Source organism: Protomyctophum bolini, assembly GCF_963924005.1.
Source record: "Protomyctophum bolini genome assembly, chromosome: 6".
NCBI lineage: Eukaryota > Metazoa > Chordata > Actinopteri > Myctophiformes > Myctophidae > Protomyctophum > Protomyctophum bolini.
Genome location: NC_137867.1, coordinates 36657265 through 36681423, shown reverse-complemented (window position 1 = coordinate 36681423; position 24159 = coordinate 36657265). Strand labels below are relative to the sequence as shown.

General features: G+C 46.3%; 1 protein-coding gene across 4 annotated transcripts in view; it reads left to right on the top strand.

Moving 5' to 3' along the window:
• Positions 1–24159, top strand: part of ttc28 (tetratricopeptide repeat domain 28) — a 304979-nt gene that overhangs the window by 255368 nt on the left and 25452 nt on the right. For all 4 annotated transcript variants that reach the window (XM_080765021.1, XM_080765022.1, XM_080765023.1 and 1 more), the window contains 4 exons: positions 7238–7347; positions 18348–18477; positions 19544–19768; positions 22339–22510. In XM_080765021.1, coding sequence (XP_080621147.1) covers positions 7238–7347; positions 18348–18477; positions 19544–19768; positions 22339–22510 — 637 coding nt within the window. The remainder of the gene's footprint in view (positions 1–7237; positions 7348–18347; positions 18478–19543; positions 19769–22338; positions 22511–24159) is intronic.

Genomic DNA, 24159 nt, shown 5'->3' with positions numbered 1-24159 from the left:
ACAAGCTCGTAGATGCCACGCTACGAGCTTGTAAATCTGCTATTTTGGAAAAATCGTGAAAATGTGGCGTAAATCTTGGAATATATACTCTTTCAGACGTTTTTAACTCAAATCTTTGCTTCTGGTGGGTGGGTCGGTGGGTGGGGGTCCCTGAAACAACGTATTTCCAATTAGGCTACATATATTTTTGGGGGAAATGTTTGAGAACGACTGACATAGAAACATGGGTTTTTCAGAAAACTGTCAGGATTCGTTCTCAGGTCTAAATGGGTTAATGGAAGCAGAGGCGACAGACCACTCCATCTCCAGCAGCGACCGCAACCACCCTGTCCTCCCTGTTTTGTCCTTGGATCGTTCCTCCGGACCGGCTTAAAAAAAAGAAAAGAAGAACACCGCCTTCTCCATCCTTGACAGCCAATTATTCCTGGCCAACCTACCCAGCCCTAAAAGTTTCCAAGGTTTTTTTCCCCCTCTCTCTTCTTTCCCGTTCCCCTCCAGTTTTTCTATTTTCTCCTCATCATGCTGATCTGTCTTTTTTTTCTTCTTGTTCACGCTGCACTGCCTGGGTTTTGTTTTTGTTTCGTGAAAAGGATTAATTGGAGAGGAAGCTCCAGGAATGCATCCATAAACTAGTGCATGCATAGTGACACGGTGTGACCTCAAAATGTGCATGTGTTCACTGTGCACGCCATAAAATCCTCAGTTGTTAATTTAACTCTTGAGAGCGTACAACTGGAACTAAAGTGGATTTTACTTTGTGCTTTCATCTGTATGCAGTGCGAGTGCGTACGTGAGTGTGTGTGTGTGTGTGTGTGTGCGTGCGTGCGTGCGTGCGTGCGTGCGTGCATGAGCGGTGTTAATTTTCCACTGTGTTATCCAGAATTTCAAGACAAACAGCTGAAGTTAATTACTGGGAGATAAACAAATAATTTGTGTCATTCTACGTTCTAACGGACGCATCCCAGCTCTTCTTTTTCTGCGCAGTGAAAATCCTCCGTATTCACTTAACTCTGGGAGCGCGTGAACAATTGATTGTGTACAATTTAGTATGATAAGGGCAGCCAAGCCTCAGCAAAACATATCAGACAGATGCACTTTATTCTGATTGACACAGCATTGTTTTAGTTTATTATTTTGTTTATGAATGGATGTATTTTACCAACTAATCCCTTCCACGCCTCAACTTTAAGAGCAAGTAATGCAATGCAAATTAAATATTATTCAGATTTTTCTTTTGGGGACGGGGGTAGAGCAGCACCACTGCTTTACATATTATGATACGGGGATCAATGGGAATTTATGATAAACCGAACAATAAACAATGAAGCACACACACACAGCCCCCCTGCAGATCTTCAGTAAGCTCATATAGAGAACTTCATACAGGAGATAAAAGCATGTCAGTGTGCGTGTGATTTCTGCAGGGGGTTTGTGATTATGAATAAATACTATACAGATAGCGGTGAAATGGCTGCAGTTCCGTAATAATCACCATATATTTATCCAGCGGGGAGAATCTTCACAGGGAGAAACCTCATGATTCTCGAGGGGCCCTAGCCCCTCCTATGCCCAGCTTTACTGGTTTGTGTGAACACAAACATTGGCTTGTGATTGGCTGATCACCCTATAGCGATGATTTGACTGGCTGTAGTACATATTACATAGTACAAAGACGTAGACAAAAAGTGAGGGCATCAAAGGGAAGATTGGCCGTTTTGTGTGATTATTTGATTGGTTGAGCACGGAATGTGATGTATGACCATGGGTGTGATTTTTTTCAATCTGAATTCTGAACATACCTTGGATATACCTTTTACAATTCACAATTTAGGCATTTAGTAGTCTTAATCCAGAGCCACTTACAGTAAGCATGAACAACACATTTGTTTTGTAATGGAGGGAGCGGAGAAGGGGGAGAATTTTGTCTGGTTGCAGACCAAGCGTGCTGCAGCTTTCTGGATCCATTGGAGAGGCTTAAGTGCCTGAAGGAGAGAGTTATAGTCAAGTATTGATTATGACTGATGACTGGATAAGGAGCTGGGCTCACTCCTGGGTGAGGAAGAGTCTAATCCTTCGAAAACATACCGGTATGAGGCTCCGAGCCTGTCCAAAATGTGGGTCCATTTGGTTACATTAGTACACGCTCAGAGTTAAATGAACCCTGAGGATTTGACTGTGCGTGTAAAGCCTGCAGGCGAACCATGTAGTAGCGGTGACTGTGAGTACAGTATTCCACATAGTGGATGTTCAGTAGACAAAACGACAAAAGTGTAATTGTTAAAGCCCTGTCTGTCCCGAAGCTCAAAGCAGGGAACTGGCTGACATTTCTTAATGCCGTTTATGGCGTGCTGTAATTCCTGGTGTAATTCCCTGCCTTTTGAGGCGCTTTGACAGACAATGTATTTTCACTTAAAGCTGTAATCCGTGACTTTGATGTCCTCCGGCCTCCTATACCAGCGCCATTCGAACCCAGGCAGAGCTCCTGGCCTATACTGTATACTCGAACAGCCTGGGCCAGTGGAGATGTTGCGCTTATGAGCTTCAGGCAGTACTACTTCTCAAACAGTAGGTGTCCCACCACGACACCACAGTCTACATTTCTCAGGGAGACCACATATATTATGCCCATGTATGGGCATATTAGTTGGTTCTTCTCGAACAATTAACGCCGGGCACCGCACAAGTCAAGTCCTCGCCGATGCGTGTGGCAAGTTTGGCGTCGGTCGGTCCCATACAGTATTTGGTGCATGACCATACGTTCATAGCGGTCGAACCTGCATGCGATTCTGGACAACCGGGGTACCTCAGGGGTACCTCAACCCGTGGGTCGCGAATTATTATTTTTAACACCTTTTCTTTTTTTTGCAACTAAATGGCTGTAAAATTGAAATTAAGTTTACATAGTACACATAGTACATGCATACACTTTCCTAAATGCTTATATCTGGTTTCAGTAGTTATTTATGACATATTTTCTCTATTATTAAGGTTATTTTTACAGTCAGTTTGTATTGGTGGTGCATGGGGATGAGGGGGCGGGGCGGGGGTCGCGAGACATGGCCAAAGCATTTCCGGGGGTCCCCAGCCAAAACGTTGAGAACCCCTGGCCTGACTGGCTCGACGCCGGGCATCTAAATGTCCTTTTGGTCATCGGCAACGGGCTCGTTTGAAGTCGGTCCGGTCGGACAGGTTCTCAAGATACGTGAACTACAGTGAACTACAGTGAACTACAGTACTTGACTACTACAGTACAGACATATATTGCAAGATAAGACTGCAGCTTTAAATCGCCCACTGGAGAGAGAACAGTTCCCACAGCTTATGGAAGTTCATGAATGTTCATTGTACGCAGGCTGTCACGAGCACAATATTGCCCTCATGTAACTTTCAAATGAATGGAATATGATCTGTTATGTACTCTGTACGCGCGCGCGTGTGTGTGTGTGTGTGTGTGTGTGTGTGTGTGTGTGTGTGTGCCTCACAGTGAGCAGGGCATTGAGATTGCCTGCAGGTTCCTTCTTATTAAATTCATTTTTCATCAGGAAATTCATTAATTAGGTGGCAATTTGTGTGGCCTCACCCTCCTCATAGTCACAGTGCCTCAAGAGGGTGTGTGTGTGTGTGTGTGTGTGTGTGTGTGTGTGTGCGGCTTGTGAGCACGCGAGTGCGTGTGCTTGCATGTGTACGACTGTACGTGCGTGCGTGCACAGTATATGTGTGCATATGTATGCCTGTGTGAGTACTACACCGTGTTCTTGAAGTACAGGCCCGATCAAAAGGATAGATCAAAAGTAATGGCTTATGTATGCATATGCGTGTGTGTGCGCGTACGTGTGTGTGTGTGTGTGAGTGTGTGTGTGTGTGTGCATGCGTGCGGACGCGCACATGAGCCTAACCACCAGTGGGGTTTTTTTTTTATGTCACACAATGCATGCAAATAAATGTGTCCCCTCAGGGGCATGCACACATGTTGTGTGTGCGCGCGTGTGTGTGTGCGTGCGTGTGCGTGCGTGTGCGTATGCGTGAGCCCTCAGGGCTGCAGAAGCTCTCCCAGCTGTCAGGCAGCCTTTAAAGTGCTCTCTATATACATAGATGCTCTTCAGGATGCAGCCGTGCAGGCCTCATAGTACTCATGTCAGCCACCAAGACGTCACTGTGCCTCCGGGGCACACCAAAGACACACACACACACACACACACACACACACACACACACTGACAGGCCTGTGCAGTTCAGTCAGATAACTCACCAACAGATTGGGACCAATAATACTCTGACTCTTAATAATACTCTGACTCTTAGGGAAAGCAGAGCCTATACTAGCAGTGTTGGGAGCAAACAAAACGCTTACAACGCCCAGTGGCAGCAAGAGATATGGTGCGTTCACACAGGCAGATGCAAAGATATACAGTCTAGCATTCATTCATTGTCAATGGACTCCAGCAACATGAAGATGTAAACCTGCAAAGCTACAACTGTAGCTGCAATGACACGCGTCTATATGGATGACAACGCGACAAATGATGCTGTGATCTTTGCATCTTTTGCATCTGCCCGTGTGAAGGCAGCGATAGTACAATGCATTGGTTTTCAATGTATCTGCCAGAACTATAGCTCGCAGGCTACAGAACATTTGCGGGTGTCTGTCGTGCCGAAAACAGCCAATCTACAAGTTCACAGCGTGTTACGTGTCGTATCGCTTGTATATTGCTGTTTCTTTGTGCGTAGCACACAACCACGTATGAATCAAGCATTGAATGATACAGCATGGGATGGAGAGATATAGACGGAGGGAAGAGAGAGGAGACGAGAGAACGAGATCTTGATAGAGATAGAGGGAATGATTTGGAGGACTCAAAGCAGAGAGAGAGAGAGATATGACTGTAGTTTTCTGTAGCTAAAAACAGTGTTTTAAGGATGGTGGTGTGTTTTCTGTAGCTAAAAACAGTGTTTTAAGGATGGTGGTGTGTTTTCTGTAGCTAAAAACAGTGTTTTTAAGGATGGTGGTGTGTTTTCTGTAGCTAAAAACAGTGTTTTAAGGATGGTGGTGTGTTTTCTGTAGCTAAAAACAGTGTTTTAAGGATGGTGGTGTGTTTTCTGTAGCTAAAAACAGTGTTTTAAGGATGGTGGTGTGTTTTCTGTAGCTAAAAACAGTGTTTTTAAAGATGGTGGTGTGTTTTCTGTAGCTAAAAACAGTGTTTTAAGGATGGTGGTGTCACTCACAGTATTATTTTGGTGTCAGCTGGAGAATAAAGGCGACACGGAATGGGCTGATTTTCAAGCTTGATCGTGAGAGACAGAGTGAGGGGTCACAGGGGTGGGTGGGTGTGTGTGTGTGTGTGTGTGTGTGTGTGTGTGTGTGTGTGTGTGTGTGTGTGTGTGTGTGTGTGAGTGCGAGTGCGAGTGTACTATACATATAAGTGTATTAAAAGACTCCGGGTTGAAGTCTGTCGTAGAAGAGTATAATTTAGATCCATTTCTGCTCTCCAGCTCCGGAAGCCTAATGAGGCCTATAAGCAGCAGCAACCTGACTCCCCAGTAAGCACTGCCACAGCAGTCTAGATCAAACAAACAGGTGAGAGAGAAGGGGGGGAAGAGTGAGAGGGGGGGGGGGGGTGTAGATGAGAGAAGAGAGGAATACAGGAGGGATGGAGGGAGGGAGGGCACAGAGAGAAACAGGGCAGACAGCAGAGAGGAAGGAGGGCAAGAGGAGGAGGAGGAGGTGGGGGTGGGGGGGGGGGGGGTTGTGGAGAGATAAGGAGAGCCAAAGAGGTATGGCATCCTTCAAAGTGCTGCCAGCTCTACTATGAGAGAGAGAGAGAGCGTGCAGACGGAGCAGCATGCGGCAGCCACACAGAGCCCTATGGGAGAGAGAGCGTGCAGACGGAGCAGCATGCGGCAGCCACACAGAGCCCTATGGGAGAGAGAGCGTGCAGACGGAGCAGCATGCGGCAGCCACACAGAGCCCTATGGGAGAGAGAAGCTGTGCAGACGGAGCAGCATGCGGCAGCCTCACAGAGCCCTATGGGAGAGAGAGAGCGTGCAGACGGAGCAGCATGCGGCAGCCACACAGAGCCCTATGGGAGAGAGAAGCTGTGCAGACGGAGCAGCATGCGGCAGCCACACAGAGCCCTATGGGAGAGAGAAGCTGTGCAGACGGAGCAGCATGCGGCAGCCACACAGAGCCCTATGGGAGAGAGAAGCTGTGCCCGGGCCTCGTGGAATCGGCCGTGGTGTGTTCCCGCCCCGGTCACGCTCTCTGCGTTCTCTTCACTTATCTGGGTCACACCACAGACCGACCGACCGGCTTCTTCCAGGAATGCCTAGAAAAGCAAGAATGCAACGCGGTGGCAGCTACTTGGCCCATTTTTAAACCCTGTTCTCGTTTGCCCCCCCCCCCTCCTCCTCCACACACCAAAAATGGAGAGAACAGACTGTACAAAACACAGGTAAACAGGTCTGGCCGTGCATGAGCAATGGGCTCGTTCTGAGTGATTGCTGTGCATTTAGCGCTTTGTGGCACAGTGAGTGGCTGTCCTGTCCTTTCTCGTCAGCCTCCTCCTTCGCGGAGTGGCATTTTCATCTCCGTAATTGGACCGAAGAACCAAGAGCATGTCTGGCTGACTGACTGAGGACACACGCAAAGACCACGCGGCTTGACAGAGATCGGAAGCGAAAAACAAAAGGCGGGCGCCAGGTGATCTGACAAAATGCATGCTGCCTGGAACGCGTGCGCACACACACGCACACACATGCGTGCGCATCTGTACGCCCATCCACGTACATGTGCACGAGCAGTTACTCCATTCATTGGCTCCTTGAGACTTCATTACCGCGTGCACTCTTCAAATGAAGCGGACGGACGCCGCTCTTTGAGTTTGCATTGGGTCTCTTGTTTGCTTGTAAATATTTGGTGATTGCTCGGTCCGTCTCCATTTGTGCAAGCATTCAGCGCGCCGTGTTTGTGTTTGCTCAGCCAGTCGATGCCGTGCATTGATTACCCGGCAGCCGGATTAGATGCTCTCTAACAGCCTCTCACATGAGGCAGACGGGTTTGCATTCTGAGTCCCAGTGAGAGGTATTTTACAGCCGAGGCCAAATACGCAAATATGTCCGCTGTCAGAACATCAGTACCACGCTACGCTTACATCTGTTACGTGAAAGGCTCGTAGCTCTGAATCATTATTTTTCTGCCTCTCTCTCTCTCTCTCTCTCTCTCTCTCTACCTCTCTAACAGGCCTACGGCTTGCGGAGCAGCTGGCTCGGCGTGAAGATGAAGCCAAGATCCGACATCGTCTGGGACTGTCTCTCTGGGCCAGTGGGAACCTGGAAGAGTCCCAGCACCAGGTATAGAATTTCTCCCCCCTCTTCTCCTCTCCTCTCTTGGGTCCAAGAGGTTCTCTCTCTTTAAGTTGAAGTTTGACCCCTAATAATAAAAGCTTCAGAAGGTCAGACACAGTACATATAAGACAACACGTGTATCTGAGAGTGTAAGTGTTGAAGACAAATGGACCCCTAGGCTGGTATTCTGTTTTCCTTTACAGGTTAAAAACTACAGAAGGATACAAACATGGCAGGCTGACCTTATAGTACACTTTGATGTAAGCAACGGAGCTGCAGCTAATATAAAATGTATAGCAATGTGCGTGCGTGCGTGCGTGCGATAAGGTCAGTCTGGCATGTTTTACCCGTCTGTAAAGGAAAGCAAACAGGGTTTTCATGGGAACATTGAACTCTGTCATTAATATATACCCTAGAGTTGTTGTGTGGAAGAAATAAAAAGTCCCACCCTTCTGTTCAGTCTAGAACTGGAGGTCTAGAACTTGGGGTCATGTGATCTGTGACATCACGACGGTGTATGCTGCAGGCCAAGGAGTACACCGTTTTGTTTTATTTCCACACAACTCTAAAGTATATTATAATAATGACATCGTTCAATGTTGAAAATGAGTGGTATTCCCCGTTAAGTGATGCCTAACTGTTAAAGACAGAACATATACTGTAAAGAGGGTGAGACACATACTAAGAGGGACAGAGAAAAGCGATTCATGCAGCTCCAACATGGCTGTGTGTGTGATTCAAGGTTCAAGGTTCTTTATTATTTGTCTCCCGAGGAAGAAATTTGTCTTAGGCAAAGGGCCCGCATGCAAGCGTAGCCCTTATGTCCATGTCACCGCAGTGCAGCGCCAATATGCTGTGGAGTCTGTTGAGCCGGTAAATGCTGGCTGTCGTCTCAGACAGGCGACAGATGACTGGAGATGTTTCGTTTCCAAATGCATGGTCTCAGGAGCCTCCTCCTCCTCCCCAGCCTCCACATCACACACACTCTCCCCAACCCAGTGGCCGACTGGCACGCCACGGAGCGTCAACTCCTTTTATACGTACAACAACAACACTGTTCTGATCGCTACAGAGCACAACTATATTGAAAAGCCTTCAAGTGCACATTCTCAATGTTAATAGTATTTGTAGTAGATCCCAGAGTTACGTTGCAGCGCACTATGGGAAGAAGGAAATTGCGGGAGTTAACTCCACATGTAGTAACGGATGGGTTATTAGTTATTATTACTAGTCCTTACCCGTTCTGAATATATGAACAGCAAATGATATTCAGTGTGGGTAATGCGATGTAATAGATCACATTACTGATAGGCAGGGAATAGTTTACAGATGATCTTGGGAAGTTGGGTTAGGCACAAAAGTATAGGCTAATATGGATGGATGGATGGATGGATAGATAATGTTGCTGGTGGCCAACCGATAACCCTAACGGTTACCCTAACCCTAACCGATAACCCTAAGGGCTGCTGGTGAACCGAGCAAATGAAAACAAAAGCCTACGGGGCACCCGCACTCTTCTAACTTCTTCCCCGTTATGAGCCTACACTCCTGAGGGGGGGGGGGGGGGGGGGGGGCAAGTGGACTGTAGGACATAATGTTATAGTTGTAGATTTTCCTATGCAAGTCAATGGGAAAAATGTATTCACTAATAGATGCTGTAGTACAATCATAAGTACACCATTGATGTGTGATGTACATTTGTTGGTAATATTCTGCATAGAAATAAAGCTATTGAATATTTTCACTTTCGGTGTTGCACTTTGTAGACGGTCCCTAACCGCTCAGCTGACCGTCTGCTGCCCATAGAGATGCATATAATCTACTGTATTAAAGTCGGAGGTTGGCTTTTTGGGCTTCAAATCAAGTTTCAGTTTTTTGTGCTTTATCTAATCAGGATAAGAATGAGACGTTTTTTGCGATTTAGGAATGTTTCGTTCCTGAGTACTCAAGTGGTGTCGACAGGGCAGCCAAACGTTAGTCATTGCATCTGTCTGTATTTATCATTGTATTTTATGGGATGTGTGTTTCCCTTCCGTCGAGTGGTGGCTTAAATTATTGATATGTTCTGATCCAACAGAGCCGATAGATAATCATTCCGTTGCGATCGTGGCCGTGTTGTTCAATGTTTCAGATTAGGTGCAGGAAAGATGAGATCTGTAACTGCGCGACGCGCGTCGTCAGTGACCAGGCGTGTCACCCGTGTTTGGTTTGAAGTTATAATATGAAGTGACGTTCAAACATTGCATTGCAAAGTGGTTAAATAACCGTAGTAGGCTATGCGCCGTGTGTAACAGCTGCCTGTCTGCCACAATGGTGCCTGCGCTGTTTTTACCTGTGTGTGGTTTGAATCGTCAATCGCCTGTCCGTGCCTTAGAGTATATATACTCATATACTCATATATACTCTAAGGTCCGTGCAAAAGACAGCAGCCAGAGGGGGAGGGGCCTGAGGTGGTGTGGAGCAGATTAGCGAGTTTTGAGGGGGTTGGAAATATCCCGGTCACTGTGAAGGCCGTAGTACTGTAAATATGACATGAATATGAATGCAAAGTAGTGGTTGATGTGTGGACAGGCTAGCTGTTGCTGTTGTGCATGGTGAGATGTGTGCAAACGGTGTAGTTTAGTAGGAGAAGACGGACAAAGGATGCACACAGTCAGCGGCGCCAAATTGTATAGGGCACTTTTTGTTGTGTTGCGGCGGTAGCTAGAGGAAGCATGCCAGTGGGGTAACGGTGAGAACGGTGGCCTGTGATGCAGGTGTCGCTAAGGGGCGGAGGTGTGTGTGCGAGGTTAATTCACTAATAAATTCATTATTAATCATTAATGTGTCAAATCGAAAAAAGGGCTTCGTTAAGACCTCCATATTCATATGGTCAATGCCTGTGTGAAAAGTGGGAGTGACTGGTGCAGGCAATGAGGAGATACGGCGGTGTTTCTGACATTCAGACATTGACTGAATTATAGTATGATGTGTCCTTATTAGTGTAGTGTAGTCAACACGTTATGGCTCGTGCACACTGCCCGGTATTTGCTCCGATTATGCTGTCGGGGAGCATTTTTGGCGCTCGCCGACAAAACCCCTGATCTGACATTAAGCGGTGCCCAAAAGGTAGATCACGATCTACCAGTAGATCACAAAGGCTTTGCAGGGAGACCACATGATATGCCCCTAAAAATATATAATTTAAATATAAAAAACGATTTTTGCATCTGCCACTTGAGATGACCTGAGATGACTTGATTGATTGACATCAAAAAGGGCCTGTCAGCTCAAACACACAATGCAATACTTGTTGTTGCGTACAATCATCAGTAGCAAAGTCAAATACCAAAAAAAAAACCCTACCATTTCCATTTTCCCCCCTCTATTTCCCATTCCATGTGCGTTTGTATTATATGTAGCCTATGAAAGGCCCCTCAATTACATTTTGTAACTATTTTCTTCAATGGTATGATAGTTTTATTTGGTGGGTAGCCTATATGTTGTTGAGCTGGTTGTTTTGAAAGTAGCTCTCAAGTAAAAAAAAGTGTGGGCACCCCTGGTATAGATGATTAGATATATATTCATTCCGTCCGTAAATCCCTGTAGGCTACCCACATATTGGTAGAATATATTAGCCCAATATTGGCGTTACGCATTTCACTTGAATAATGTTGTGTGCGCGCGTGCGTGTGCGGAGAAAGACAGAGTTATTTAATGAAACTCAAGATTATAACGTCCTGTATTGGTAGCCTATATTACCCCAATATTGCCGTTACGCATTTCACTTGAATAATGTTGTGTGCGCGCGTGCGCATGTGGAGAAAGACAGAGTTATTTAATGAAACTCTTGTGTCCCAAACATCATTAAAATAAGATCTGGTTGCAAAAGCGGTGAAGTCATCCCTTAAGGCGCTCCTCTCATCCCCCAAAGGTGAAATTGTCTGCCAAAATGTGCTGCCTCAGGTGTGCGCAAGGAGGACGCCATTTGCTTGCTTTCATCATTGTTTACCGTACGTAGAGCCTGTCCAAACTACAGCAATGTGACCCAGATAACATCATTTAATTTTCTGTATACGGCATCATACTTTGGAATAAATAATTTGCCTGTTTGTAATTATCAGTTTAACGAGGGTAAAAACAAACACGAATCAGAGCTGGACTCTTTGTGAGTCATAATAATGAGATCTGCATGTTCCACCAAAGGGGGAATATCTCTCTTAAGAGATACAGTATGTTGTATTACGTGTCTCACTACTTTTATTAGCACAGTACCTACGTCAACCTGAGCTGTGCTCTATAATGGACCTGCTTCACACAGCAATGTGTGTAGGCTGTTCCCACCGTCAGCCTATATGGGCCCTAGGGTGGCTTGTTGGTGGGAAAGGACATAGTTGTCCTCAGAGTACAGATGAGACGGTTATTCATGAGCTGGTGCGGCTGTTTTTTGAATGACCTTGGTGAATGCTCTGACCCACTTTAAGGCCGATATGCACAGGGGTTTTTGTGGGGTTTTTTTTCTTTTCTCTTTTTGCTGAGCCCTTAAAATTCATCAAAGCATCTGTACTGGTGTAACGAGGAGGAGTGAAGGTACCTGACCTCGTGTTCCTCATTCTTGTACATTTAAAACCAAATTGTGCGTTAACGACCTCTCCGCGGTCCCGCCGTGTCCTGCCGCGACACGACGGAGTGATGCGTCTCGGCTCTCTAATCGGCTCTCCGAAGAACAGCCGAGCTTCTCATAGCAGCCAATCGGAAGAGAGGATCTAGAGCTTATTGATTCCTGTCTCTTTGGACGTGAATGGGCTAGATTAGAGCGGATTTCTGCTGCTGATACCGTCCGTCGAAGAGGACAGACTTTAGTCAGGGGGGTGTGGGGGGTATATTAACAATAGACATTTTCGGGTGAAGGGGACGGGTGCATTAATCAGGTGGAGTCACGTCCACCTTCACCCTGTCTTGTCAGATGAGAGTCACGTCATTCATCGTGGCAGGATGACATCACCTGCTATTAAGATGCACGAGAGGTCCCTGCCGGATGGATGCCTCGCCGAGCTCGTATAGTAGTATAGCGTCGTGGCGCTGAGCACGTTGCCAGGCGGGTCGTTGCGGACGCAGCACTTTTGGGGATTGTTTTTCTTTTCATCCGCGCCATGGGTGAGGTGGGGGGCCAGCGGCGAGGCGAGGCGCTGTGAGGAATTAGTTTCACTCTTAAAGGGATGTCCGTGAGGCACGACACAGATTGAACTGCAGCGCCCTGAAGCCCTATCAGCTGAATCAGCCCTGAAGGCCTCTCTGCAGCGGCTCCGTGTGTACTATGGCGCTAATGCACAGTGGTGGAAAGTAACTCAGTACATTTACTACAGTACTGTATTTAAGTATTTTGAGGTATTTATACTGTACTTTACTGGTATTTTCAATTTTCAATACTTTTACTTCCACTTTTCCACTGAAAATAGTCGATTTGTATACATTGGAAAACTTGAAATGGGACATTCTGCACAATGAGTACATTTACTTTTGGTAGTTCAAGTACATTTTGAATTCTGGAACCTGATGTCATAGTAAATGCGACCTGCTGTCGTAGTTAAGCCCATATATGGAGATCCCTGATGTCATCAGCAACTCTATATCTGACCTCAAACCTCAAACCCTTAGATCTCATATGGATATATTTCAGAACCTGTTTTGACATTCCATATGTTGATCCTTCCCCATCCATCCTTCCTCTTCGATGTCTCCCTTTTGACCTGTCCATTCAAATTTCAAACTCTAGACGGGCTCCCAAGTTCTCAACAGGCCCACCTGTCCATTCAAACTCTAGACGGGCCTGCCCCAAAGTTATTCTCAACAGGCCCGAAAATGAAGGCCCGGCCCTACCTGGGCCCTCATCAAACCCTGTACACTCAAGAGAATGTCCCCGCTACCACCCTTAGATCTCCATATACTGTATATACTGTTCCTGTTCTGACATCCCATATGTTGATCTGACCTCATCAGATCCTACACTCAAGACATGCTCCTTACAGAATTCATTCCATGTTGATCTGACCCCCCATGCCAAAGCGCCACCGCTCGCCCAGCAGTCTGCCGTCAACGAGGCAGATGCGTGCACGTGACCTCGCCCTCAGGCGTCTTACTGGTATATTTAGGTATATGCTATGTGCAAGATCAATGCCTAAAAGCCAAACAGAAATGTAATTTTCAACGACAAAGACACTTAAATCGTTAATCGCTAATTATATTGAGTGCTAATTAATTATTCATGTTAGTGATTATGTTAGTTATTAGTAATATGTTAATTATGCATGTTAGTATTATATCTGTAGTCAGACGACTCACAGATACATTGAGAACATGAACAGCTTGAGAATATTTTATTTGATCTTGGCGTTCAGACTCTGCTGTACATTACTGCCCGCTCAGCACATCAGAATAAAATACAGTAACAATGCCCCCGGCAAACAGAACCCTTAGGGATAGCAGAGCCTGTTGGAGGTGGTTGTGGTGGTGAGAAAACAGTGCATACGACGTTCAGTGGCACTGACTACAAGAGGAAGTACGGTAGCCAACATTGAATTAGGTGAGCTGAAATAAAGCAACAATTGGTCAGCTGCTTGACATGCCACATACATTGCCCACAATAGTGCTGCGTATGCATGTAAAGTAAACCTCTCCAGTGTATCTGCCTGAACTAGCTCGCGGGCTACGCATCATCATGTACTGTACATACAACCACGCATGGTACTATAGGTTTAGCTTACTTTTACTTTACTTTGTTTGATTTATTTGACACAAACAATGTACAATCTGCAATATATAACACATTTCAGCAATATAAATCGGATGCAAATTTGTACCACATACAGTATATCTACAGTAAGAGATACTTTTCATCTGCCGGCCCAGGGCAGGTGTAGAGCAGTTAAACACCCAGGACAATCACTCTGTATACTAAATGTACTAAAACACATACAATTATACTGTACATTGTTTGTACTACAGTTACACAATATTACAATGGTTCATGTGTGCAAGTTGCTTTGAGTACATTTTGTGATGGCATTGTGATGACTTTTTGTCCAGTATCTTGACAGCTTGTTGTACAGCATTTAACCACTTAAACCTTGCACTTAATTGACCATATTTTATCCAGCGTATGGGTAGTTCTTTAGTATACAGCATTAGGGAGGCTAGGGTTCAATGGTTGAGGTCTTATTGCAGTTTCCCAAGCTTGTAACAAACTTGCGATACAGTAGTGGGTCATAAGTACAAAGAAGAACAGGGAATGCATATCGATCTTGTTTGCGTGCGGCGTTGATAAATAGTTGTATCTGACATTGACAATAGTTGTATCGGCACACCATAGCGTCCCCCCTCCTCTTCAGCCTAACAAAACTGTATTAAACCTATTATCTCCTAATGTAATTACACCATGTTTGGCTGTTCGCTGCATTAATCGTGGAGCTGTATTCTATTAAAGACGGGTCTATTATTATATTGCAGTTAATAAGCGACTTGTGGTCCAGCACTGCAGTGTGAGCTTCAGGTGACTTAAAGAAGCTAGAGACATCGGTGCTCGTCTCTGGCAGCTTGTCTATAAAACGTTGATACATTTTAGGTGATAAATAGATGCCATACAGTCACTCAATCTTTACTCCCCTACTTTGTTTTTACTGAGTATATTCTGTTCGTTCCATGGACCATAGAGTAATATTGAAGTCTGTTTCAGTCGATAGCGTCTCCGCCCCGCTCCTTCTTCTATTTATATTTTTTTCCATTTTCAGCAGAAAAAGCGCTTCACGCAGCATTTTTTGTTCATAAAAGGCAGTTAGTGTGAACATACCCTTAGACATGACCTGCAATATGCTAATAGGCCTATTATTGCTCACTTCTCTGCAATCTCCTCACTTACTGTATACCGGTACATTTGTGACAAACTTTTCAATCTCAATCTGGTTGAATACTGTGTCCAATCCAAATATATTATGTTGCAATTTGTGCACATCTTTAGCCGGGCTAAACACAGAGATAATCACTAGGAGTTGTGACCAAGTCGGCCCAATTCCAAAACAGACAGGATGAAATGATTATTGAATGTGCATGGTGGAATGTCATGTTGTAGGTTTCCTTTGGTTCCTTAGGTTTCAATTGAATTTATCTTTTTTTGGCAGAACCCTTTCCAGTTAGCTTCTCAATGTGTTTCCAGAGTTGCGACATGCTTTGATCTTGCCAACAAAGCAGGGGGCTGTATATGGACTGCATGTAGTTCCAAACAATGGAACTATTGCGTTGAGATAGAACGAGCATTTCACTCTTAAAAAAAAAAACTCTTAATCTATGCAAGTGTTGCAACTCTCTCTGTTATAGCACTCTAGTCTGTATCCAAATCAGTTCGCCATTTCCCTTAGTCTCTGAATCCTTTATATATCAGACAGTAGATCAAAAACAATTCGGGTTTTCTTTCAAGGCTCTGTATCTCTTGTTCCTCATATCCAACATAGTGTCATTGAAGTCTGCTTTTTTATTGACTGTTTGGTTAGGCACGCTGTTTTTTTATATCACATATTGGATTGTAGATCCAATATGTACTTTATTGCAGTCATATTTCAATTTGTCGCACGCACACACACACGCACGCACACACGCCTCAGTGCACAATCACATATGCACTCTTGTGACACTTATTTAATAGAGGGTGTAGCACATTCACACCTGCACGCATCAGTGTGCACATGCACGCACGCACGCATGCACGCACACGCGCACACGCTCACACGCTCACACGCATGGGTTCACCCAAACTTACACACCTAGTAGAATCCATTTTGCCCGTGACAACCTCTTGTCCACAGACCCCCCCCCCCCTCAGCCCCAGTCTGTCGAGTGCTTTAGGCTCTCCGCTGGGGCTCGCCTGGTGAGCGACTCTAGCAGTCTCTCGACCCTCTCAGAGAGCTGCCAAAGGAGGAGAAATAGGAAATCAATAACGACTCCCATGACTCAGCAGTCCGCTGGTGGCCGCCAGGTCATCTGGGCAAATGAGCAACAACACGCAGCCTCCGCCAACAACACTCCTGCACTAGTCCGCTCTCATTGTCGTCCACCTGGGAACGCATCGAGGCGAGAGAGAACAGACGTCTGAGGACACAGAAACAGGCCTACGGTCGCTGACCAGACGGAGTGTTTGTTATTCCGCCGGACGCGGCCTTGCTTGACATGCACAGGCATGGACAGTGGCTCTGCTGCTTCTCATTGCCCTTTCCCTTGCCCAGGCAAATGAGAGAGAGGCAAGGGGAGAGACAGAGAGAGAGAAAGAGAGAAAGAGACATGGTTGTGTTATAATGTCAGCATTGCGTCAGGCTGGAGCAGCAGTGGATGGAAGAGCCAGTAATAGATGCTGCTCCGGTGTTGATGACCAAGTGCAGGCAGGATGCTACCATCTAGTGGCTCGATTTCTATCATTATACAAACACCTACAGTACTACAATCCTGGACTTATGACTTATGACTGACTGACTGACTGACTGACTGACTGACTGACTGACTGACTGACTGACTGACTGACTGACTGACTGACTGACTGACTGACTGACTTGACTTTCCAAATCAATAATGTCTTACATCATTGGACAGTGAAAAATAAAATGACACTCATCCTCCACAACTCCCAGTTTACAAAGAACATATTATAATGTCATAAAATGTCCTTTTTAATCAATCCACATGGTAGGGAATGTTAATACCGGTATAAAGCACACATGCAGTGGTGATGAGATGGTCTCCTTACTGTTCCATTGCAGAATGTTAGACCCCGGTCAGTGTCAGGTAGGACTCCCACCGCTTGGAGCAGATGGCGCACCAGCTTGGACACTACATGTGACACCATCTTTATTGTATTTCAGTCCTCAGTGCAACATCATTGCACTGTACAGATTGTAGTTTTAATTCAATATTATGCTATCTGCTTTCATGGCACCTTAACCCATTTGGACTGCATCTGTGTCACTTTAGATTTGAACCACTTTTTTTTGCCAGGTGAAACCTGGACTATTTTCGCTCGGGTTGGCTTTGACGTATTCATGATTGGCTGCCCGAGTCTGAACCCATACTCCGAAATGCCACCTACTGTAAGCCAATGGGAGTGCTTCATAAGGCCTGAAACCAGCATTCCATTGTATCATTTGATCTCAATGGGAACTACTGTATAGCCCATAGCACCCCGCTTTGGGAACATAATATTTTGAGATGGGGTCCGCCGCCAAATGCGAGCATGGAATCTTCTTCGTGTTTGAGTAAATGGTCACGCCCTTCTCCTACTAGTAGTAGGGGATAAAGTACCGTTTTGGACCGCAACGGACGGGCGCCGTATCGAGCGAACTTGAGCCACGAGTGACACCACAGAGTGCTCGAGTTGCCGTGTCGAACGATGCTCGCCTACAAATACATCTTGGGGGTCCTTGACATGAAAAGGCTTGAGAACCACTGATATAGCAACTGATATCGCTCTCAATGGAAAGTTTGGAAACTCTCCACCAGCTAAAGTGAAAGAACACATCAATGCATGTTTTAAGTAACTAGGCTGGCAGAGATGTTCCTGTGCCGTTGACAGCAAGATCTCAACAGAGCAAGCGCATCGGGAAGTGTTATGTCTCACACTTTCACACTCGCTCCTCACAATATTGGAAAACAAGGCAAAGTTTCACTTTTAAGTACTGCCAGTGTATGCATTGTATAATGGATGATGCCAGTGGGAATCAAACCCGAACCCTTATTCAGCTTGTTCATAAAATGATCAAACCAGAACCCCCGTACTTGTACTATAAATAAGCTAAGACCTACGGATGTGACATTTGTGAAAAAATTTCACCCACTTATTTTTACTTTCTAAAACTGTGATGTGATAATAAAGTTGATTCTGATACTAATTCTTAAACTATAGTTAATTAGATCAAATTTACATGAGCAAAATGATGTAATAGTGGATGTTGATTGTTTGTCTTTGTGTTTGTTTGTTTGTGCGCATGCAGCTGTATCGGGCGTCTGCACTGTTTGAGACCATCCGTCATGAAGCCCAGCACAGCACCGACTACAAACTGTCTCTGTTCGACCTCCAGACCTCCTCCTACCAGGCTCTCCAGAGAGTCCTTGTCAGCCTAGGTATGATGACTCTCTATACTTAGCATCCTCCTCATAAACGTACTATTTTATTTAACTGGGTGTGTGTGTGTGTGTGTGTGTGTGTGTGTGTGTGTGTGTGTGTGTGTGTGTGTGTGTGTGTGTGTGTGTGTGTGTGTGTGTGTGTGTGTGTGTGCGTGTGTGCGTGTGTGTGTGTGTGTGTGTGTGTGTGTGCGTGAGAAATTCGGTGTGAGAAATTCGACTGTGGCGTCTGGAGTCTGGCAATGTGCCGCTGGTTCGACTCCCGATCCCGACGGCCTTTACTGCATGTCACTCCCCCATCTCTCTCCCCCATTTCCTGTCAACCTATTGTCTGTCCCTCTATAAAAATATATAAAAAATATAAAATGTAAATAAAAAACTTAGATTCACGTAAAGAGTAAATTCACCTGTAACTAAAGTTGCCGTTTTAACTTTAAAAGTCTTCCGAAGCGTTAATATTGTAACGGCGAGGTGGCGATGGTTTAGCATTGAGCCGCTAACATCCGCGTTCTGATCAATCACCTCAACCTGAGCCTCAATTCAGAGAAAACCGCTGCGATCGCCATCTTGCTACAGTCAAATACAGTGAGCCGAGCGTTGCCTAGCGACGGGGGAACGCTGCTTTATGGTAGATATTAACGGGATCATTCTGAATTAAATAATAAATAAAAAAAACACGTAGAGCAGTGGTTCCCAAACTTTTTCATGCCAAGGATCCCCAAATTGCCACTAATTTGCTCGCGGACCCCCATTTGAAAACATATGCCAGGGACCCCCATAAGAGAAGATCTTTTCGGCTCTAGCAGTGATTCTCAACCAGTAAAATCAATGTTAATTTAACTTTGAGAGTGTACAAATGTAACCAAATGGACCCACGAGGGTCCATTTGGTTCCATTTGTACACTCTCAGAGTTACAGACCCATAAGGGCCCATTTGGTTACAAACTATCATTTAGCTGGGGATCCCCTTGAGCTCCCCTCAAGGACCCCTAGTACAAAATAAAACATTGTCTATGTCAAACTGTAAACACACGTGGTCCTCTTTGTCCTCTGCCGCCCCCTGCAGGCCACCACGATGAGGCACTGGCGGTGGCGGAGCGGGGCCGCACACGGGCCTTCGCCGACCTGCTGGTGGAGAGGCAGACGGGCTGCCAGCAGGACTCCCAGGACCCATACACCCCCGTGACGGTGGAGCATGTCCTGGATGCCGTCAACAGCCAGAGGGCGCTGGTGCTCTACTTCTCCATGGCCGCCGGGTACCTGTACAGCTGGCTGCTGGCTCCAGGAGCAGGTAAACACCCAGCTATACTCACCTTCACCTGGCTCTAAGAGCAGGTAAACACCCAGCTATACTCACCTTCACCTGGTCTAGGAGCAGGTAAACACCCAGCTATATTCACCTTCACCTGGTCTAGGAGCAGGTAAACACCCAGCTATACTCACCTTCACCTGGCTCTAGGAGCAGGTAAACACCCAGCTATACTCACCTTCACCTGGCTCTAAGAGCAGGTAAACACCCAGCTATATTCACCTTCACCTGGTCTAGGAGCAGGTAAACACCCAGCTATACTCACCTTCACCTGGCTCTAAGAGCAGGTAAACACCCAGCTATACTCACCTTCACCTGGCTCCAGTCTATAGGAGGAGGTAAACACCCAGCTATACTCACCCTCTGCTGTTACAGTACAGTCACTGGAGCATGTGCTAGTAGAGGTAACTGGAAGACTCGCCCCCATTTCTTTTTTGCGGAGAGATCCCCCTGCAGCGGTTCTTATGTTCTTGTATTTGTTTTACTGAGGTTATGCTTAGGAATGAGATTAGGTTAGGCATAGTTTTGCTGAGGTTACATGTAGGAATACTTGGTGGCAAATCTGGCTATCATTCCGCCAGATTTGACCCGGCGGGGTGAGCGTGTTTGGGGGTTGAGCGCTCTTGTATTCCTAGCAGACACACGCACGCTCACACATACCACTATACAGACACACAAGTGTGTGCACACATGCAGAAACATGTGCGTACATTCATCTTGACTGTACTGTGTAATGTGTGCTTGGTTCAACTATCAGAGACCTAAAGGACACGGCCTATATTTGGCTGCCAGGGTAAGAAAGGCGAGTGTAACACCAAGTGGCAGTGCCACCTGCCACTCTGCTGTCGGGCACGACGCCCCCTGCGTCGTCTCTCGCCCCGCCGGGCATCACACGGCCAGCTTTGCTAATTGAGAGTGACGGAGCCAGACAACACGGTGACCATTGACACACGTCAAACCAACAGGCGCACATTTAATCTCAATCTGTCAGCCTCCTCCTTTCGTTCTCTCCCCCCCCCCCATGCATATTTTCGTCCAACCCACGTTTACCTCATATAACAAAAACTGAATAAATACAAAATACATTATTAGCTAAAGTGGCAGATCGGCAGGCTCGAAACGCGACGCAAAAACTCTACTTTTGGTGCCTTTGCGTGACGCTGCAGTATGAGTAAGGCCGTTAATTTACGAGAAAACGTTAGAATTTCTAGAATATGGTTTCTGCCCCGATAGCGACGATATATTTCCGTCCTTCTCTTTTTGCGGTGTTTCTGCATTTCCATCTGTCTTCTGTCATCGCTCCAACAAACACACAAAGACCCACAAACACAACAATAAAGGCTGTTAGTCTGCATGGGGCTGTTGTACAAGTACAGCACATGCTGTCATACTGACAACTGTGGCTGCATTGGTGTGGTATTATCATCCTCCCCTCGACTCCGGGGTCCTCTCCCTGCTGAAATATGTATAATGACAACTTTGACCCGAGTCCCACGCCCACCACCACCACCAGGCCCAAAGCATTTGATCAAACTCCGCTTCCAGGCCGGCAGGCGGGCGAACCCGACCCCGAGCGGTAGTCATATGGACGGGAGTGAGTGCGACGGGGGGATTTATGGATATAGCTTCAAAGAGCTGAGTGTTGCCCCGGGCTAAAGAGGGAGCCACTATCTCACTAATGGCCTGTCTGTCTGTTCCTGGCATCCACTGGCATCCAGCTGGCATATGAAGAGAGTCTAGCTCCGGAGAGGAGTCCCAGTCAGTGAAGGGACTGAGGGGCCTAATTGCTTTACTGGGGTAGAGCACACATTGCCATCTCGTAGATGCGCATGTACGCATGCACGCACAACCACACACACAAGTTGTGTTAACCACTTATTATATTTTGACAATATAATGACATTCCCAAAATAGATTGAAAGTGGTTAAGATCACACACACACACTCGCACCATTCGGTAAACAACACATCTCGGTACACGTTCACACACGTGCACACTTGTGACTTGTTTAATAGAAGGTGTAGCACGCACTCGGCATGTGGCAGCACATTCACACCTGCATGCGTCAATGTGCACACATCCTGCACCACACACACACACACACACACTGCGCAACTCCCCCACACCCCTTCCCACCCTGTATCCCCTCATCATAGCTCAACTGAGCTCCCATGGCGGGTGGCAGATGGCAGACACAGCCACACTCTTTATCTTTTATTGAACATTATTTGTTATTTGTTACTACAGCATCACAATCATTTTAACCACTTTATCCATTCACGGTATGCAGTATGTTGGCTATTCGAAAACATCACAAAATATCTGGAAAATGTTTTGGACATTTTTCAACATCAATCAATCAATCTTCTCTCACACTTTATAGATGGGGGGGGGGGAATCCTGCGGTCCCTGACTCGACAAAAGTTTGAGAAACACTAGTGCTCCAGTCCTGACTCACTCTTTTCCTCTCTCACCACACACACACACACACACACACACACACACACGCACACACACACACACACACACACACACACACACACACACACAGGCATCCTGAAGTTCCACGAGGTGTACCTGGGCGAGGGCATCACAGACGGCGGGCCTGACTTCCAGGAGAGCGGCGGGGGAGGAGGCGGAGGGGGCGTGGCCAGTGGCTCCTCCCTGGAGCAGCACATCGCCAGCGCTCGCGAGGCTCTGGGAGTCGAGTCCTACTACAGCAGGTGAGACGCTTAACGAGTCCTACTACAGCAGGTGAGACGCTTAACGAGTCCTACTACAGCAGGTGAGACGCTTAACGAGTCCTACTACAGCAGGTGAGACGCTTAACGAGTCCTACTACAGCAGGTGAGACGCTTAACGAGTCCTACTACAGCAGGTGAGGCGCTTAACGAGTCCTACTACAGCAGGTGAGACGCTTAACGAGTCCTACTACAGCAGGTGAGGCGCTTAACGAGTCCTACTACAGCAGGTGAGACGCTTAACGAGTCCTACTACAGCAGGTGAGGCGCTTAACGAGTCCTACTACAGCAGGTGAGACGCTTAACGAGTCCTACTACAGCAGGTGACAATTCTTCCATAGCGAACGTTTTTAACTCAAATATTCGGCAATTACATATAATTGTGGGTATCCTTGACATGAAATAGTTTGAGAACCACTGATATAGAAACAACAGCTTTTAGGATTTAAGAAAACATTTGTAGAATCCACCTCAGGTCTTAGCGGATTAACAAAAGCCTCAACACTTTTACCCACTTGGCAAAAAAAACACGTTTGGATGCATCAGACTCAGAAGAGGGGGTATTTTTAGTTGTGCAGAAGGTATGATCGAGTGCGTGAGTGAGTTGTCGAGGGCCATTATTATGCCCCACTGCGCCTTTTGATGACAGGCCTTCAGTCGCTACCTGTCGAATGCTTCTCCACTCTGTTCCCACTGGGAACAAATGAGATGGAATAATGGTCCTCCACCCACTCCATGCCCAGACCGAAGAACACACATATAGTGAACATGCAAAGTCAGAGAAAGTGGGTGAGCAGAGTGGGTGTTGTTGCTGATGGAAGGAGGAAGAAAGACAAAACCACACATTGTCTGAATTGAGGGGTGCCCACCCATTTAGGCCTGACGTCGGGGGAAAAAAAGTCTTCTAAATCCTGACAGTTTTCTGAAATACCTATGTTTCTATATCAGTGGTCATGTCAAGGACCCCAAAAATGATATGTAATTGGCCACCGACCCCCATCTGAAAATATGTTATTCCAGGAACCCCTCAGAAGCAAAGATTTGACTTAAAGACTTTCGCACTGAAAGAATATATTTTCAAAGATTTGCGCCACATTTTCACAATTTTTCAAAAATAGCAGACCTGTTCTAAAGTAGAACAGCCAAAAGGGGTCCCGCCTAGAATGGGTTAAAGCAAACATTAAAAGTCCATAGCCTTGGCTGCCACATGACATCACGCCATGCGCTGTTTTTGGGGGGGGGGGGCGTAAAAGTCCATAGACATGGCTGCTCATATAGCGGGGGGGCATAAAAGTCCATAGACTTGGCCACGTGACGTAAGAAAGCCAGGCGTTGGAGGGGCTAACGGCCCTCAAAAAAGAATGAAAGAAAAAAAAGCGTTAAGATATTGGGATGACATCAGTGGGTAAAAGTCGGGGCAGCAGACTTGATGTCCAGCTGGTGGGTTTCTCCAGCAACGGGATATTGACAGCTTGAAATCTCCCATTGCCTTCTATACGGGCTCAGCACCCAATCAGAAGTCGGAGCCATTTTTCCCTCCAGTTTGGAGTTTGATCCACGATGCCCAGCTGGTCAGGCCGGTGCCAGCCTCCGTCGCTGTGGCAGCCTGGCCCTTCCTGCCCCATTACCAG